Below are 18,128 nucleotides of genomic sequence, written 5' to 3'. Positions count from 1 at the left end.
GCCACGAAAACCTTTAATTTTCGTTGGATGGATACCGGCATTTCAGAAGAAACAGAAAGATAAGGTTTCTGTTTTCCTGAAAAAATGTATATTAAATCCGAGATTGATTGAATAAAGAGGTTGCATTTTTAATGATTATAATATTTTGAAAAATACACTGAAATCAATATTTTGAAAAATATATGCGTGAGCGGCCCATAATTCGTTTTCTAATGAATTAACCAGCAGGCAAAAAACTCTACGGCATTTAGCTCAGATGAGAGAAATCTTGTTCTAATAAAATAATATGTCAATTAATGTTGTGGGAAAAATCAAAAGATCCAGAAATAAATTAAAAGTAGTCTAAAAAAAACTAATAAACATTTCACTTGTTTTACAAAGACAAATAACTATACTTCATCACAGGTACATATTATAGGAAAATCATCTCAAAGGCATTTGTTAACTAATTATTCAATATGACAAACATATTTCTTACTTTGAAACTTTTCACCTTTTTGCAACGTTAATCACCGATGCCCGTAGAGAAATTAACTGCGGGATAATGATTTACTGCGGACTTGTGGTCAGGTGACAGAACCATCATTTATATGGGCGTATGACGATACACAATACTTGTAATAATATTAATCTGTCTAAAAGGCGTAAATACATGTAAGCATCATGTCATAGTACATGTATCAGGACAGAAATTAATAATATTAGCAGGTGTTGTCTGGGAACACGTAGAAATTAAAAATGTATTTGTGCATCGGAGAAATATGTCCAAATATGGAGATAAAACAGGTGCACAATTTTGTCAAAGATGAAAACGTGTGAATTATAGATGATATCAACGATCAATTCCAGCTACCACCTACCATATAAAAAACTTAAGGGAACGACCACTTAACTTCACAAGGAGTGTATTTTTTTCCTAAAAAAATATTTTTTTTGATCAACAATTTGTTGAATAAAAATTATTCTGTTTCCAGATTTTCCGCTTGCCTTTCAGTATTAAATTTTGAAAACAATAATTTGATTGTTTTCGTCAAAACAATTAAACAAATGCGCGTGCTATGCTCGAAATAAATTCTGACTCAGACTAAAATCCTTACCCCTTTTTTTCAAGTTAAATGGTTGCTCTCTAACAAAACAAACAAACTTTTAATGGAAAGGGAAATTTTGTATTGAACATTCTTTGATTTTCAAGTATTTTCTTTTTTTTAGAAAACGGACACAAACAGTCGCGTATTCGGCTTACATAATAAACTGAAAAAGAACGATTCTATAGGTCTACTTGAAACCTAACCTTGTAAAACATATAAGCCTACTTCGATTCGTCAAACTATCACTAAAATGATAGAGGTACTTACCCATACAAATCAGATCTCTAAGTTGCTGAATAATAGTTGTGAGCGACCTGTAATCTGCCACTTCAAAGTATTTGTTCTTGGTAGCGATGTCACGGATTTCATCTTTAAACATACTGGAACCTCCAATACCGACTGTGATAATAATAGCACCCTCGGCCTTTGCTCTCGCTGCTTGAATTTTAGTTTGACCAGGATTTGTTGATTTTCCATCAGTTACGATAATCATAACTTTGGGTGCGTCATATCGACCTTGGTTACGGAACATCTGTCTCATAGTATCAACACCCAATGCGGTGTTGGTTCCCTGTTTAGGTTGTTTCAAACTTTTAGTCATAGCCATCAATAACGGCTTTGATTTAAAGGGGTTCAGAGGAACCTTTTCGTTTATAAAAGTACTGTATACTACTATACCAGCATGTATACCTTCCGGGGTGATATATAGGTTATTTATTAGGTTCGCTACGAAATTAAGTCCCTTTGGCCAATCTCCAGAGGAAATACTTTTTGACCCGTCAATCACGAAACCAACATCAGCAGCGACGTCACAAATAAGACCTGAAACATAAGACGTAGTGGTCATCAGACGTATTTCAAAATACTTTCTGCTTCTCTGCTACGGAGTTTTTTTTTTTTTGGTTCGTAGTTAAACAATTTTGTCTCTTAAAAAAACACATGTCGATGTATATGATACGTTTTCGTTCATTCAGAATTTTTAAATGAAAAGTCATCCAGAGCAAAATAGGTTTGATGAAGTCTGTACTCTTTTAATTTTTTAGAACGTTTTTCTCTATTCTTAACAACACCCAATTATTCTTTATTCTTTTTTTGCCCTTTATTCTGCACAAGTGTCATACAATGTCCAGAATTCAGAACCTAATGCATCCTGGGTAATATTTCCAAAAGTGCACACAAAACGTTGTGTTGGGTTTAAAACGAGATAAACAATAGAAATTCAACCAATGACGTAACGTTATATTTTCATTTTGGGGTACGAACAATAAAATTACCCATGATTCTTTAGATTCTGAAACTGCATATTCTCTATTCCGTAAACCCCATTCACACCCTCAGTCTTTCATAACGAGTAAGAATTGGATGTCGCTTGATATCAACTCGGAATTATTTTTTTTAAATAATAATGATAAAAGAGCCTAGTATGACAAAGTTCTATGTATTTGTAAAAAAATCATTGGCGTTAAGGGCAAACGATAATGTTTCGATCCCATGGTGGTTTTTACGAAAATTTGCAAACAAGATATTTTTCACCTACATTGTAAGCAGTTCAAATATGTAATGAAGAAATATACCTTTATGTGCTACTTTAAGCGAAAAAAAGAGGACACATAGACATTTAAATTACTCAAAGCACCAGACTAGCTGGTGCTTCACAATGAATCTTTTATACTAAAATATAATTAATGATCGTTTTCCTTTGGGAAAAAATACAACACAATTTGATACATTTCCTTTGAGGGGGTACTTTATTTCTTTATTCTTAATTTTGTATACCCCTTTTCTCTTTTCTATGTAATTAGGCCCTTTGTTCTCAAATCGTTAATTCTTTGCCAATTTTGCTATATTTTCTGCTTCCCCCCTTTATTCTGCTTTTTTTTGCCGTTATTTTTTATTCAGTAAACCCCGTGGAGACCCCCTTATAATCTCACCTGGTGGATACGGTACGTTGATCGTAGCTGGTGTTGTCGTTGTTGTTGTCGTAGATGTCGTCGTTGTTATGGCTGGAAAAGAAATAGATTTTTTTAACATAAAATTAAAAATGGAAATTGAGAACATGTCAAAGAGACAACAACCGACCAAAGAGCAGATAACATCCGAAGGCCACCAATGGGTCTTCAGTGCCGCGTGCAGATCCCGCACACGGAAATTGGCCTCATACATTGATAGTTTTTTTGTTTTTTTTAAGTAGACAATTTAACATTCAAAATTATAAAACGACGAATCCCCAACGCTTCTCATGCAAAGTTGAATTCTTCAATATTTGTTTTTAATTTTCTAACGAGATGCTATCGACTATCGTTTGAAAGAAACAGCATTACATCATTTGTTAGACATAAAATATTTACCCAAAACGAAGTTGTATTTCTATAAGCTAAAATCCACTTAAATCAAAGCGTGACAAGTTTGTTCAATTACAAAAAAAGTTTCAAGTATCGTTTGTTTTTCATCAATTGTACATATGCAGTTGTAAGTTCTTTTTTTTTTTTTTGGCATTTGTAAGCCTTTTTAGCTTCATTCTTTATCCATGACGTCTTATAAGAGTACGCTTTACACATTTGGATACAGTTTTGAATAGCAAAATGAGGTCTTACCGAAACAATTACTAACTAACGCATGTGTTTAAAAGATTCTACATGCGTAACCTAAACTAAAGTATATAATGATCTATAATTATACTGGCTTTTCTATCATTGCCGGTAACCAACCACAATGGTGCTTACATTGACAAATCAAATTCCTCATTGCAGTTATAATCAATTCCAAATCTTGAAATCTGGTAACCTGGAACATTTTCCCTTGGTCACTAGCAATATTTTCCAACTCGTCCTTGAACATTGCACTTCCCACACCAATGGCAATAACAGTCAGTCCTTCTGCCTTAGCCAAAGATGCTTGCAAAGATGTGAGAGCGGGTGAGGCGGATCGACCATCGGTAACCACGACCATGATTTTAGGGGCGAAAGAACGTCCTTCTTCTCGCATCATTTTGCGCACGCGTTCAATACCCAAAGCGGTATTTGTTCCAACTTTTGGATGTCGTAAATTGTTTGCTAAAATTTTCAATAAATCTTTTGATCTTGATGGTTGTAGATGGACTATGTCTCCAATCACAGTACTAAATACAACAATACCAACATGTATAAACTCTTTTCCAATTTCAAAATTATCTATCATGTTTGCTACAAAATTCTTTTGTTTCCGAAAGTCTGCATTGCTCATACTGTTTGATCCATCAATCAAAAATACGATATCCCCAGGCACATTACAAACCTTATCTGCAAAAATAAGATTTTCAAGATTTTTATTCATAACCTTTCTTTTGAACTTGTACGTTACATAAAGACAGCAAACCAGTAAATTTGTTCTTGCTTGGATTCATTACGTAATAATTTGGTATAAACTTTAATCTAAGAGCAGAAACATTAGCATTTTTACAGATAAACAATATATGGAACTCATCACCTATTCCCTCATTGTTTATATTCTATGGTCCCTGGCAATTCCCTCACATCTCCTAGTCTCACTAGGTGATTTCAGATTCGAACATCGAAGTTTAGAAATATAATATCTGTCCCTAGGTAATAATCGTTATAAATATGGCCAAAAAAGTACGAACTATTCTAAAAGAATAATCAAGAAAAACATTTGTTTTTAGTGTGTTCGTTTTTCACAAATCAAATCAGTTAATTTATGTGATAATTAATTTTTGATATGTAAATTGAACTTGCAGTAAACTATATCCCTTTATTAAAACCCCTCATATATTGTATGGGGTATCTTACATGTTAACGATCAGTTGTTCTGTTTCTCTCAATTATTTTATTGAATAAATAATCATGCCATACGAGGCGTAGCCGAGACTTACCGGTGGGATTGGCAACGTGTATCGATGGAAGAGTTACCATTTGTGTTTGTAATGGTGGACTTGTAGTTGTTGTAATTACTGAAAGAAATGTTTGAAAATATGAAAGTAAGAAATTTACATAATATATATATCTATATACCAAATAAAATGAGGTCGAAATTGTTCATCAATTATTCCCATAGTTAAAATATGTATGTAATTTTCTGTTTCAGAATACGATGTTTAAATTTTGGATCATACAGTATACCAAAATGTTGATTCTTTTTAACAACACCCTAAGTATATATATTGGAATTCCAATCAATGACATTTAAGACACAATCCTTTGGATTCAAAAATGACGAATGGGTTTGTGTCATTTGTCCTAAAAGACCGTATTTGTTTCGATTCAAATCAACTCAAAATAAAAACATACACACCTAAAGACCACAGTCATTATTAGATACAAATATTAGCTTTTCTAAAAGCGTGATTAACGTACGCATCTATAGATTGTGAGCAGTACAAATGCGTGCTACTTGAAGGTAGTGTAGGGTTTGGTATAGGCTAACGACTATTTCTAGGAGGAAGCTTGAATTATATTATAGGTTATGACTCTTTATTGCTACGAAAATTTAGTATAGAATGTTCAAATCTTAGTTTCATTGACCTATATAATTTCTTACATTTTTAAATATATTTGACCCTTTATTCTCAATAGTTTGCCCATTATTTTCTATTCTATAAACCCTTTCAAAGCATTCTAATATGAAGAGAGTATGAGTTTATCTTTTTATTGACACTTCTTCTTGGGTTTTTTTCGCTAAAGGATTCAAAACATTCGTCTTCAGATTAAGAACAAACATAAAACAATATAATATCCTTACCCAAGATATAATAAAATTGATTACAGTGCGTTTAAAAATACATTGAAAAATTCTTTATCTCATAAAAATTTGAAAAATTCCGTTGTATAGTTATTTTTACTCATTTGCAATGTAGGTGTTAAAGTTTTCTATTTTCTATATATATGTTATGTATTCAATTACAGCAGATTCCAACGAGTATGAAGCTACAGGTAGATTCTTTGGTTAGCTTCCTTGCTAGCTCAACCATGAAATCATTATTAGGTAAGGTACACAAGCCTTTGGGTGGAGTCAGTAGTTAAACAGAGAACCAATCAGAACAAGTAACAGAATATAAACATTGTAAAACTAGTTTTACAAGTCATGTAAAACTAGTTTTACAAGTCAGTTTAAAAATAAGTTTTCAAAATTTGTTGATAAGCAAATTCATAAGCAGGTTGTAGGTGTGTTTGATTTGTCAATTTTATTTCAATCAATTACTCAGTTCATTTTAATACAGTTATGTGCATGTACTTAATAATGGTACAATCACTTGTTCTGATTGGTTCTCTGTTTAACTACTGACTCCACCCAAAGGCTTGTGTACCTTACATAATAATGATTTCATGGTTGAGCTAGCGAGGAAGCTAACCAAAGACTCTACCTGTAGCTTCATACTCGCTGGAATCTGCTGTAATTTTTTCTCGTAGAAACTCAGTCAATCATGTATCGTTAAAAAAATCCATCAGTGTAACTATGAAAACTAGACTAAGTATTAACATTGATCATGATCAGACAATTGTTTTACAATGATATTTTTAACAGGTTTTCAGGTATTTTCTTATTATGTTTAAAATTCAGTAGACATAATTGTTTATTTTTCAGCTTTTATTGAATTATAATTTAACAAATATCTAACTTTGATATGAAAACTACGATATACATTGTAGTTGTTCAAAAACCAATTTCAAATATATTAATTTACGGGATTTACGTAGTATCTAATCAACTGAAATGTAACCAATTATGTTGACCAATAAAAAACCAAGAATGTGTCCAAAGTACACGGATGTCCCACTTGCATTATCATTTTCCATGTTAAATGGACCTTGAAATTGGGTAACAAATCTCATTTGGCATTAAAGTAGAAAGATCATACAATACTAAGTTTCAAGTTAATTGGACCTTAACTTCAACAAAAACTACCTTGACACAGGCACTTGTCTCAGAATTTTTTTTTCTATATACCTTAATATAACACTTGTTATATTAAGGTATATAGGGAAAAAAATTTCTGAGACAAGTGCCTGTGTACCTTGACCAAAAACTTAAACCTGAAACTCGCACTTTCATTTTTTCAGTGGACCGTGAAATTGGGGTCAAAGGTATAATTTGGCTTTAAAATTAGAAAAATCATATCATAAGGAACATGTATACTAAGTTTCAAGTTGATTTGACCTCAGCTTCATTAAAAACTACCTTGACCAAACACTTAATCTGAAGCGGGACGAACGGATGGACGGACGAACGAACGAACGGACGCACAGACCAGAAGACATAATGCCCCTCTACTATCGTAGGTTGGGCATAAAATCATATTTTAATGGTATTTGTTAACTATTTTTAATTATCAAATTTAAATCAATATGTGTGATTCTGTATTTTGATTTTTATGTTGATTATGTTGTACCTTGCCATCTATGATCATTAACAAGCATGTTTACATGACAATTAATCAAGTTATTCATGTTTAAAAGTTGATGGAGCAAATTATTCATTGTGATATTAATAGTGTTTAACAATACTTTATAAAGTTTATATATCAATTATGATAGTTAATACTAATAAGGGGTAAATAATGGTTCTTGTAGAAATTAATAACACGATGTTTCAATTAATTATCACGGTAATTGCATGGTTTATGAGGGTGTTACGTAAGGATCAACTTTCCGAAGTATTGCCGTTACTTGCCGAGTTTTTTTTTTTTGATTCGGTCTTTGCTTGGAAGTTTGGACGAATTTAACCACTGCTAAAATTTGAGAAACCTATACTTTCATAAAAGACGGCTTATTTCAAATGTGAAGAATTTTAAAAACATCAACAGTTTGATGTTTAACATAGGGATAATGATCACGTTTTGATAGCATAAAATGTTTTTTCCTTAAAATTAACATATCTTCAGCAGTTGTTTTTTTTTTGTATGTTTTTGTCTTTTTTGAAAATATACTATTTTTCTTCATATATCATTTATTCGAGAAAAAAAAGAACTTGTATAGTCTTCTTAATAAAATTGAAATTAAAATGATTGAAAAAACTCAACAAACAAGGTCGGTTTTCAATGATATAACTAATCCACAAACAATACTAAAACATGACATGAACCTTGTACTATGTTTGTCAATCAGGACATGTTTTATGTCATGTGTAATTGAATTAGATAACTAATGTTCTGCAATACACAATTAGTTTCCTTTTTCCCACAGATAAAATAGTGTGAAGAGAGTGATAAAAGTCACTTTTAGTCAAAATAACTTGAATGTAACGGTTTTGGTACGAAACAGTGGTGAGAAAACAACTTATAAAAGAATATTAAAATACATACTTATGACATGCATGCAGCCAAGGGGACACTTTTCGTGTAACCTGTGCCAGAACGGCAACAGATATTTTATTATCATATATCATAAACATATATAGAAATAAATGCATAGTTTTGAAACTTAAAATAGGTACAGGAAGATGACGTGGTATGAGTGCCAATGAGACAACTCTCCATCCAAATAACAATTTATAACTCTCCCTGGTTTTGATGTAAATACAAAAATCAACAAGTCTGTGTTGTGTGTTCGTTCGTCTGTAGGTTCGAAAATTTATAAAAGTAAACAATTATAGGTCAAGGTAAAATGTACGCTTTGTATTGCATAAGTGTGAAAGATTTTCGAAACCTTAAAAAATGAAAGAAAAGAGAGCTGAAATACAGTCAATTGATTGTCTCACTTTTAATTTGCTATATTCAATTTCTTCAACTCTCCCAAACATGGTTTTGATGTCAATACAAAAATCAACAAGTCAGTGTGTTTGTCCGTCTGTAGGTTCAAACTGATTTTTTAAAGAGTCTTCTATTCAGTTTATTTTTTGTACAATTACAGATTATTAATGTGTTAACTTTGTAGCATGGAATTTTAGCATGGATTTTTTTTCTCCCCTGATTATTTCCAGATTTAAAGAAAAATCCCCCATTACTTAAAAATATGTGTTGCTCATCGTTATGTTCTCAGAGGTCGAATCTCATTTTATACACTTCATAACCTGTTCATCATAAAACAATTCTAACATGAAGATGAGCAACCTGATCCTTTGAAAAATCCCAGAGTTATGGTTCTTTGCAGATAGACAACTTTCATACAATTCAGTATGTGGCTATCTGTTTCCTATTTGCTTTATGAGATGGTCATAAAAGTAATTAAGTACATTACACGATACTCTTACCAAGATGTGCAAACTTGGTATCAGCAAATCTCAGAGTTGAGGTCTCTGCCAATCTTTTTAATTAGATTGGGTCTCTGCGTCTGTCCCAAGTCAGGATCATCGACGTAGTACCCATTTTTTTGCATTATTTTTCAATATGTTTTTATATAGACACATGGTTTTTTTTCAAAAGCATACTAGCATTTTAAAGTTTTGGTTGGAATAAGATATTTGGTTGACATTTTTTGAAAGACAAAGAGTGGTCTGAAGAATATTTGATAATTTGGCTCTACTTTTGTTTCATTCGTTTTTGTTTTCTCTTGAGGTGCATGAACATATGTAATAATGTGGAAATAAACCCGTGACAATGCTTCTTCTATAAGTACCAAGTTGATCAGAATCCGATCTGAAATAAAAAGTAATATCACAAAAATACTGAACTCAGAGGAAAATCAATTCGGAAAGTCCATAATCACATGGCAAAATCAAATAACAAAACGCATCAAAAACGAATGGACAAGAACTGTCATATTCCTGACTTGGTACAGGCATTTTCAAATGTAGAAAATGGTGGATTGAACCTGGTTTTATAGCTAGCTAAACCTCTCACTTGTATGACAGTCGCATCAAATTCCATTATATAGTCACCGATGCGTGAACAAAACAAACAGACATAATAGGTAAAAATGTCAAAAATAGGGGTACAGCAGTCAACATTGTGTTATCATCTTAATCACTATAAAAACAACAAATGTAACGAAGAAGCACAAAAAGGCATACATCAAATTAACATCCTCATTTTGATTATATTATACGATTATATTTGTCTATGTAAAATGCACCCATCAAGGAAGGAGGGTATGGGTACTGGTGTAAAATTGCGCGTTTAAAATTCGCACAGGTAGACATGAAATAATTTTGTCGTTCAAAGTATGACGGGATGCATAAATACAGTCACGCAAAATAGATATTACAAACATTGACTTAGCAGTTAAAGTAATAATAATAAATATAAAATAATAGTGTGGTTCAAAGTATGACGTGATACATAAGTACAGAGTCACGTAAAATGTATATCACAAAAAAAGTTGGTTAACAGTAAAAGTAATATTAATGAATAAAATAATTTTGTCATTCAAAGTATGACACGATACATAGGTACAGATTCACATCATAAAATAATTTTGTCATTCAAAGTATGACAAGATACATAGGTACAGAGTCACATCATAAAATAATTTTGTCGTTCAAAGTATGATGGGATACATAAGCACAGAGTTACGTCAAAAGGATATCTCAAAAAAACAGACAACAGTAAAAGTAATATTAATAAAGACAAAAAAAAAGGGGATAATATAACACGTAATTAAGATGATAAACAACGTCAGTACGCAAAATCTATACTTCAAGACCATCGTGTATTATTTGTGAAGTTGATACGGAATATTTATCAACAAGTTCTGGGTACCTTCCGATGAACTTTTTTAGAAAAAGGACGAGACGTTCTTTGACATACCCCTGGTTCATCAACTTTCTGCTCAGACACTGGTGACGTTTTACAAAGTCTGAGTAGGAGCTGCAAGCTCTTGAATACCGAATAAGTTGGGAAATGTATATTCCATATGCAGGTGAAGTTGGTATGTTGCTACTAAGGTGGGGGAAATTGATAATTTCAAAATCAAAATCGTCTCGTTTGTCATAGATTCTGGTACTAAGATGACTGTGTATGTCAAATTCGAGGTATAAGTCTAAAAATGAGGCGGATGAAGCCGTGTCTGTTGTCTCTTTAATTTCTAGTTCTGGTGGATATATTAATGGAACCCAATCAGAAAAGTTAGGATTGTTAATGGAAAGAACATCATCAATATATCTGAAAGTGAAATTAAATAACCTGGCTTCTTTGATCTTCTTGTTTTTGACAAGTGTCTGAAGGAACTCCGATTCATATGAAAACAAGAAGAGGTCAGCAAGGAGAGGCGCGCAGTTCGTTCCCATAGGAATGCCGACAGTTTGTTGAAAAAGTCTACCTCCAAACTCAACAAATATGTTGTCGATAAGAAACTCCAGCATACTGACCACTTGTTCTTTTGTGTAGCAGGTTTTACCTTTTTGTTTGTCACTATTAACGAAATATGCCTTATGAAATCCCAAAGTAATAAATTTATAGCGTATGCTACCATTTTTATGTTGAAAGGCATTGTGGATTATTTCTTTTAGGCGATTTTTCAATTTCACATGGGGAATGGTGGTATACAGGGTTGAAAAATCAAAAGTTTTGATAGAACTAATTTCAGAAATAGACCGAGATTTAAAATTGTCTAGAAGTTCTTTAGAATTTTTAAGAATCCACATATGGTTAATACCACTACGCGAGTAAACAGTTTCACAGTATTTCTGAAGACCCTCTTTCACTGCGGATAAAATTTTAGTCAATCTAATGGACAATTCTTTAGTGGAACATGAAGATGAGCCAGCAATATACCGTTGTTTGTACGGAATTTTATGAAGCTTTGGTATCCAATACAAACAAGGTAAGTCCTCCGATTTGGTGTTCAATGTAATGTTTATGGAAGCCATGAAGGACTTATGATTTGCTAAAATCTCATCCTTGTCAAATGATATGTCTTTGTATGTGGGATTACCTGAGTGCTCCTTTATACCCAATTCTTTTACAAGACATTCGTAGTAATACGATTTACATACAAAGACAATATTATTTGAAGCTTTGTCCGCAGGAACAACAACATACGTATCATGAAGAGATGATAGACATTTCATGGCCTCTTTGTCTCTGAAAATGGACTTAGGTCGATCGTTAACACAGTTTTTCAACTTGTGAATGCGACGTTTTATCAGAGACCTGATAGTTTTAACCCATTCTGACAAAGTGTCCAGTTCAACTTCTTCTCGTTTAGCCCATGCTCTGGCGTAGTCCTCAATGGAATCCATAATTATTTTGAAGTTATGGTTCCAATTGATGTGTTGGGGTTCTCTAAACTTAGGACCATGAGAAATCACCTTTCGGAGATTTTCATGTTGAATTATGTTTAGATCTCCAGTTATAACATGACCAGAGGGGCTGTAATTATAAGGCGAGTGGGAACAGTTACATGTCGGAGGGCTTCTTAAGTATTGTTCTAAGTCAAGGTCCTGCAATGCTTGTTTATAGTTAAATATTTTAGGTGCAATGGTTTTGGTGTAACTGTAGGATACAATAGGAACAGATTGATTTTGAAAATAAATAGGAATTTTAGATGTTACCTCCTTGTGATGTAGAACGTTGCCGAGATTGATTGCATCAATTCCTCTATTGGCAAAATCAACAGGAAGGAATTTCCTCTTTTCCTCATGTAAAGGTTCCGATCTTACTGGTTTGAAAAGTCGGAAAAGAGCTACATCACAAATAATACTGACTAGTCTGTATATTGCAGAAAATGTATTGGTGCCTCCTTTGTCAAGTGCATAATCTCTCAAACGTTTTAGAAAATTAACTGGCAGTGAAAAGAGAATAGTTCTTATGTAATGTAACCCTAGTGGATGATGAAGATGTAAATGAAGGTCATTAAAGCTCCCAGAGAGTGATCTAGATTTGGAAGACTTTTTAACATTAGGCCGATGGTAATGTTTTTGCCCATGACTACGTTGTTGTCGTAAGGTAGTATTAAATAAACTCATTACATTAATATCACTGCAGGCAGGACTTGACAAATTTCCTACTCCTTTAATATTGTCATTGCAACCATATGGCATTGCAGTCCCTAACTCCCTTATCCAGAAATTTTCTCTATCTTTGCGGAAAGGAGTACTTAGTACAGGGCTATTTGTGTGGTGATAAATTTTCTCAATGATGCGTACTTTCATAGATAAAGAAGGATCATGGTCCGGTTGATTAAAATGGTTATAAAGAACTCTAAATTGAGGATCTTTATTATCAGACCGGTGTTGATTCATTCTTTTACGCAAAGTTTGACGAGTTTCACCAACATAAAGTAGTCCACACAAAGTACATTCGATTCCGTACACGACATTGTCCGTGGAACAGTCCAGAGGCTCGAAAGATTTAGTATAATAAGTTTTAGATGTTAAATTACTAGTGAAATCAGGAGTCGTGATTAACATATCACATGTCTTACATGTGCTCCTTTTTCCTTTTTTATGTTTACAAATAACCGTACAATATTTGTTATAAAACAACAGTAGCAGTCTTATATTAAATATATAGAAAAACAAATGTATATATTCCTCCTTATAAATAGATCTTCCTTTTTCACTTCTCATACAGAGAAATATGAGAGGGATATATTAAAGTCAATGTTTTTGTTGGTCCGTCCAGCCACAACACACACATCCACACAACCACGCACTTTAAAATTTGGGCAAATTTCAAATAGTTAGCAACATTCCGAACCATATTACTATTACAGCCGATTTCATTGAATGTGTATGGAAATGAAATATCTTTGGTTAATTTGATTGTTAGCTGAACCATGAAGTCATTATGAGGTCAGGTATATTACCCTCCTTTCGAAGTAGCCTATTCCAACAGACAGATAGATTGGTTATCTGTCGGACTACTCTTCTCTTAAAGGAGGGTATTTTACCTAACCTAATAATGAATTCTCGGTTCAGCTTACCAGCAAGCTAACCAGCAAGCTAACCAAAGATATGTCCTTTGCATACACACTCAATGAAATCGGCTGTAAAGATAAACAGATAATTACCTTGACAAACCATGTTTCTGATCTCAGATATTAATCCTTGTAGAGTTATATATGAGGTTGCAGTGTAAACTTTCCTAGGACTGGATGCAATCTGTCGCAATTCGTCTTTAAAAATCTGTTTTCCGACACCTAAAGCTAGGATACGAATCCCTTCAATTTTCGCCAATTCTGCTTGAGAATGAGTATCACGCGGAGAATCGGAGCTTCCGTCGGTGATCACAATTAGAATTTTAGGCACACCTTGTCTTCCATCTTTTTTAAATTGTTCTCTGGCATATTGGATACCCTTTGCAGTGTTCGTAGAATGCTTAGGTTGCCGAAGAGACGTTGAGATAATCTCTAACATTGTTTTGGGTTTAAAAGGTGCGAAACTAACATAGTCTCCAATATTTGAACTGTACACTACAATTCCCATATGAATAGCGTCGGGAGCTACATCAAATTGTTTGATGAGCTGTTTCACAAATGTCTTTGCATTTGTCCAATCTCTGTCTTGTATGCTGTCTGACCCATCTAATAAAATTAAAATGTCAGCCGGAACATAACAGTTTAGACCTACAAAATAAAACAAATTCCATTTTCAGCTGGACAGTAAAAGTTTGAGCCTTCAAAATAATTCTAGAATACAACATTGGTTTATTTCATCAATTCAAATGGATTAGTTTAAAACATGGACAATTCTAAGAACAATATTTAATTCGGAAAACATGCTGTAACTCGCATCCTCGGATAACTCGATCGGTCGAATAGTTTTGTGAGTTCTTTCGACTCATCCACTTGTGGAGGCTCGACTGTTTTCCTTTCTGTTGTATTTAGATCAAATAACCCCCAACCACCAAAGCCCCCTCCATCGATTTCATTTAAGATAAACCAGGCCTTACAATTCTAAAATTTTAGAGTACGATTTTAATACTCAGTTTCAGAAATCTACCAATCACTGGATTTGCAGTTTCGAGCACAAATTTTGTTCTCCTAGTACTGAGTAAAATTTGAGGACTTTTAAAAAAGACCTGTCCTATTTACAAAAGACCAACAAATTACTTGAATTTAAGATATAGAAATAGAAAAAAGTAAAAAAGTAAATAAAGAATTATTCAAAATTGAGATGTTCGCATTCTAAACGCTCTCATAATTTTATTAAAGAAAGTCAATACATTTGTTAAAATGTTTACAGTTGTATAGAGTTTACACAAAAAAAAAGAAACTGAAATAAAAGAAAATATTGGCTACGTACGGTGCGGTGCATATGTTTTATTTCCATATTTGTATATCGAACACAAATCTTAAAATGTATCGAACAAACATATATTTAACATTTTATTCATATAATGTAATTGCTTTAATTTTAATTTCATTGTTTTTCATAATGGATTTCAAGCACATGTTAAAACATATTATAAAAAAAATAAACATTTATTTACATCGTATTGGATGAATCACACACGTTGTAAAAAAGAGCGGTGTCATGTTTTTTTGTTTAAATAGTATTATCTTGTACATTTTTGTACTTTGATTTTAGGTTGACCTTCTCTACACGAAATGTTGTCAATCTCTCGAACTGAATAACTGTTTAATGGGACCGAACTTCCGTAATGGTTGTTAAATTTCATAAAATAAAATTTTCAAGTGCAAATTGCAATTTATCTGATTTTTTATAAAGAGAGTGGAATAATGATTTGAAGTCGACATGCCCACAGCTGTCATTCTTTAACGAAACGCAAAGATACAACGGTTTTAAGTATTTTTCATATACAAAAAAAAGGACAGCCTTGCCACAGAATTGAGATTGCTAGTTTTGTTTGTTTTGTTTGACATTCTATTCATTTATGCTGAATATAAAATAATTTCAAAGTTATATGTCGATGTACACCAGCAAATTCGCATTTCATTGGTATCAGGCAACAACGCGTTGTTATGGTAAGAGGACAGTTTTCAATGCGTTTGTAATCACAATTGTGCAGAAGATATTAAATTGACAATCCAAAATCGTAGGGTTATGCAAAAACTGGCGTACTATGGGAAACAAGCGAAAAAAGACGAAAAGACAATCAACTTACTACTTAACACTACATTGAAAACTAATAACAGCGTGAGGAGTTTGCTCTACATATGGCCCATTGTTGTTCATTGCCAGTATAAACTTCAATGTTCAAAGCCGTACGGTTGACTATAATTACAATTCATTTGAACTTTTGATGGATTTAGTTGTCTCATTGGCAATTATACCACATCTTCTTATTCTTCTGTTGCACAAAGCATATATGAGTTTCATTGTCTTATTCTTGTATTGAAATAACAACATTAAGAGTTACCTCCTAAGAAAAATATATACACCTAACATATAAGAGTTACCTCCAGTGGAAAATATATACACCGGACATATAAGAGTTACCTCCCGTGGAAAATATTACACCGAACATAATAGAGTTATCTCCCGTGGAAAATATATACACCGAACATATAACAGTTACCTCCCGTGGAATATATATGCTCCCCTCTTTAAAACAAATAAAACCTACCTTGTTGATGTGTATTCCGTACAATGAGACATAATAAAACTATAAATATCGGTATCTTCATCTGAAAAATAATAAAACTATAAATATTGGTATCTTCATCTGAAAAATAGTCAAACTATCAGTCCACCCTAGAATAAACAATAATGTGCTTCTCAAGAAAAAAAAACCTTTGATTTTTAAAATATAAAAAAAAAGGTTTCCAAGTTAATATATTCAATAATTCTATATCAATTAATCGCATCTCTTCATTCATAGTTTAAACGAGGAGCTATTTACATTATACAAACATATATAGCTTATGTTTCACCAGCTCAGCTAGCTGTCACTTTCAAACAATCAATCTATCAATTTTTAGAAAAATCACAATATAAAAACTTATAATGTGTTTATTTTAGTTTTTCTCGAAACCATTTGTAAAATTTGGTATACAGACTTTCAGATGACTCGAAACTATTTCTACATTTATATATAAAAATTAAATAACCAACTGGATGCTAGTTCTTTTAAACAGTGAGACCATTTTAATATTGCTGATATCACATTGACTGTTTAACAACATAACATAATGCTCTATGAATACTATTGTCATTATCATTATCATTTCATATTTTATCAAAATTGTTATGTTTTATTTTAGTGAAACGCAGTTACTTTTAAATAGAGTTATTGAAATATTGAAATTTTGTGAAATTGAAGTGATAAAAAATATAGATTGAAAAAAAACTAATCATTAAAAATAAGATAAACAAGAGAATCTCGAATTATACATATAAAAAAATTACAATAAAATATAAGAGTAAATTAAAAATACAAAGTTTCATACCGTGGACAAAAGTTACTTTCCGTGTCAGCTTCTCATAACGTCACACAGATCGGTCTCCTCATCAACGTTTGACCATACAGTTCTTAATCATCCCGTTAAAATACATCTCCGTACGGGCAATCACGATTTCTTTGATCCGGATCTGCTCCGGGCATAGCGAATTTGTTCTCTTGTCAAGATGCATTTGCCCAAAAGGTAAACAGCGACAGATTCTTCTGTTTCTATTGTAAACGGCATTGGGGCATATAAGGTTGACTGTAAATTTGTTTGAACTTGTTAAAAAAGATGTAACGATGTATCTATCATAATAACATGTCAGAAAATTGATTATTTTAACTTACAATGTTCCGAAGAAGAGAAGACCTTCGTGAACCTCGGGAAAATTAACTCGAGTTACAATAACCTTTATGTTTTTAATCCTTTATTACGATAGAAATTTAAAAAAAAATAGGTCATTTATGAGATAAACTTATTCATATTAAAACACAGATGTTGATAACTGTACAAAAAAGGATGTTTAATTAGATTTTGAATATTTTTCCATTATATTTTTGGTAGAATGAAGATGTATATTTGTTCATATCTTATCGCAAAGAAGAGGTCTAATTGGACAACCTTGTCGAATCGTAGTCACTGATTGCAAGTCAGAAGTCTAGACGTTCTCAAGAGTACATTGACTTGCCTGTATGATTCTTTTAAATATTATTTCATAATCTTGTTGTAAAATAAGCGATTGAATAGACAGCCTTGTCGAATGCAAATGTATATACATAGATATATACCTCATGTTTCATTGTGTCTTTTCTTTTTAAATTGA

The 18,128-nt window shown here is 32.5% G+C and overlaps 1 protein-coding gene across 1 annotated transcript in view; it reads right to left on the bottom strand.

Moving 5' to 3' along the window:
• Window positions 1-17,418, bottom strand: part of LOC143059496 (uncharacterized) — a 32,738-nt gene extending 15,320 nt beyond the window's left edge. Inside the window, exons 1-7 of the mRNA XM_076233005.1 lie at window positions 17,312-17,418; window positions 16,489-16,549; window positions 13,970-14,524; window positions 4,957-5,034; window positions 3,812-4,366; window positions 3,020-3,091; window positions 1,356-1,910 (exon numbers count right to left, since the gene is read on the bottom strand). Of these exons, the coding sequence (XP_076089120.1) occupies window positions 1,356-1,910; window positions 3,020-3,091; window positions 3,812-4,366; window positions 4,957-5,034; window positions 13,970-14,524; window positions 16,489-16,549 (1,876 nt within the window). The 5' untranslated portion in view covers window positions 17,312-17,418. The remainder of the gene's footprint in view (window positions 1-1,355; window positions 1,911-3,019; window positions 3,092-3,811; window positions 4,367-4,956; window positions 5,035-13,969; window positions 14,525-16,488; window positions 16,550-17,311) is intronic.
• Window positions 17,419-18,128: the final 710 nt, after the last annotated feature.

This window comes from Mytilus galloprovincialis, chromosome 14, assembly GCF_965363235.1.
Source record: "Mytilus galloprovincialis chromosome 14, xbMytGall1.hap1.1, whole genome shotgun sequence".
In the NCBI taxonomy this organism is placed as follows: Eukaryota; Metazoa; Mollusca; class Bivalvia; order Mytilida; family Mytilidae; genus Mytilus; species Mytilus galloprovincialis.
This window is presented reverse-complemented; position numbering and strand designations above follow the sequence as displayed.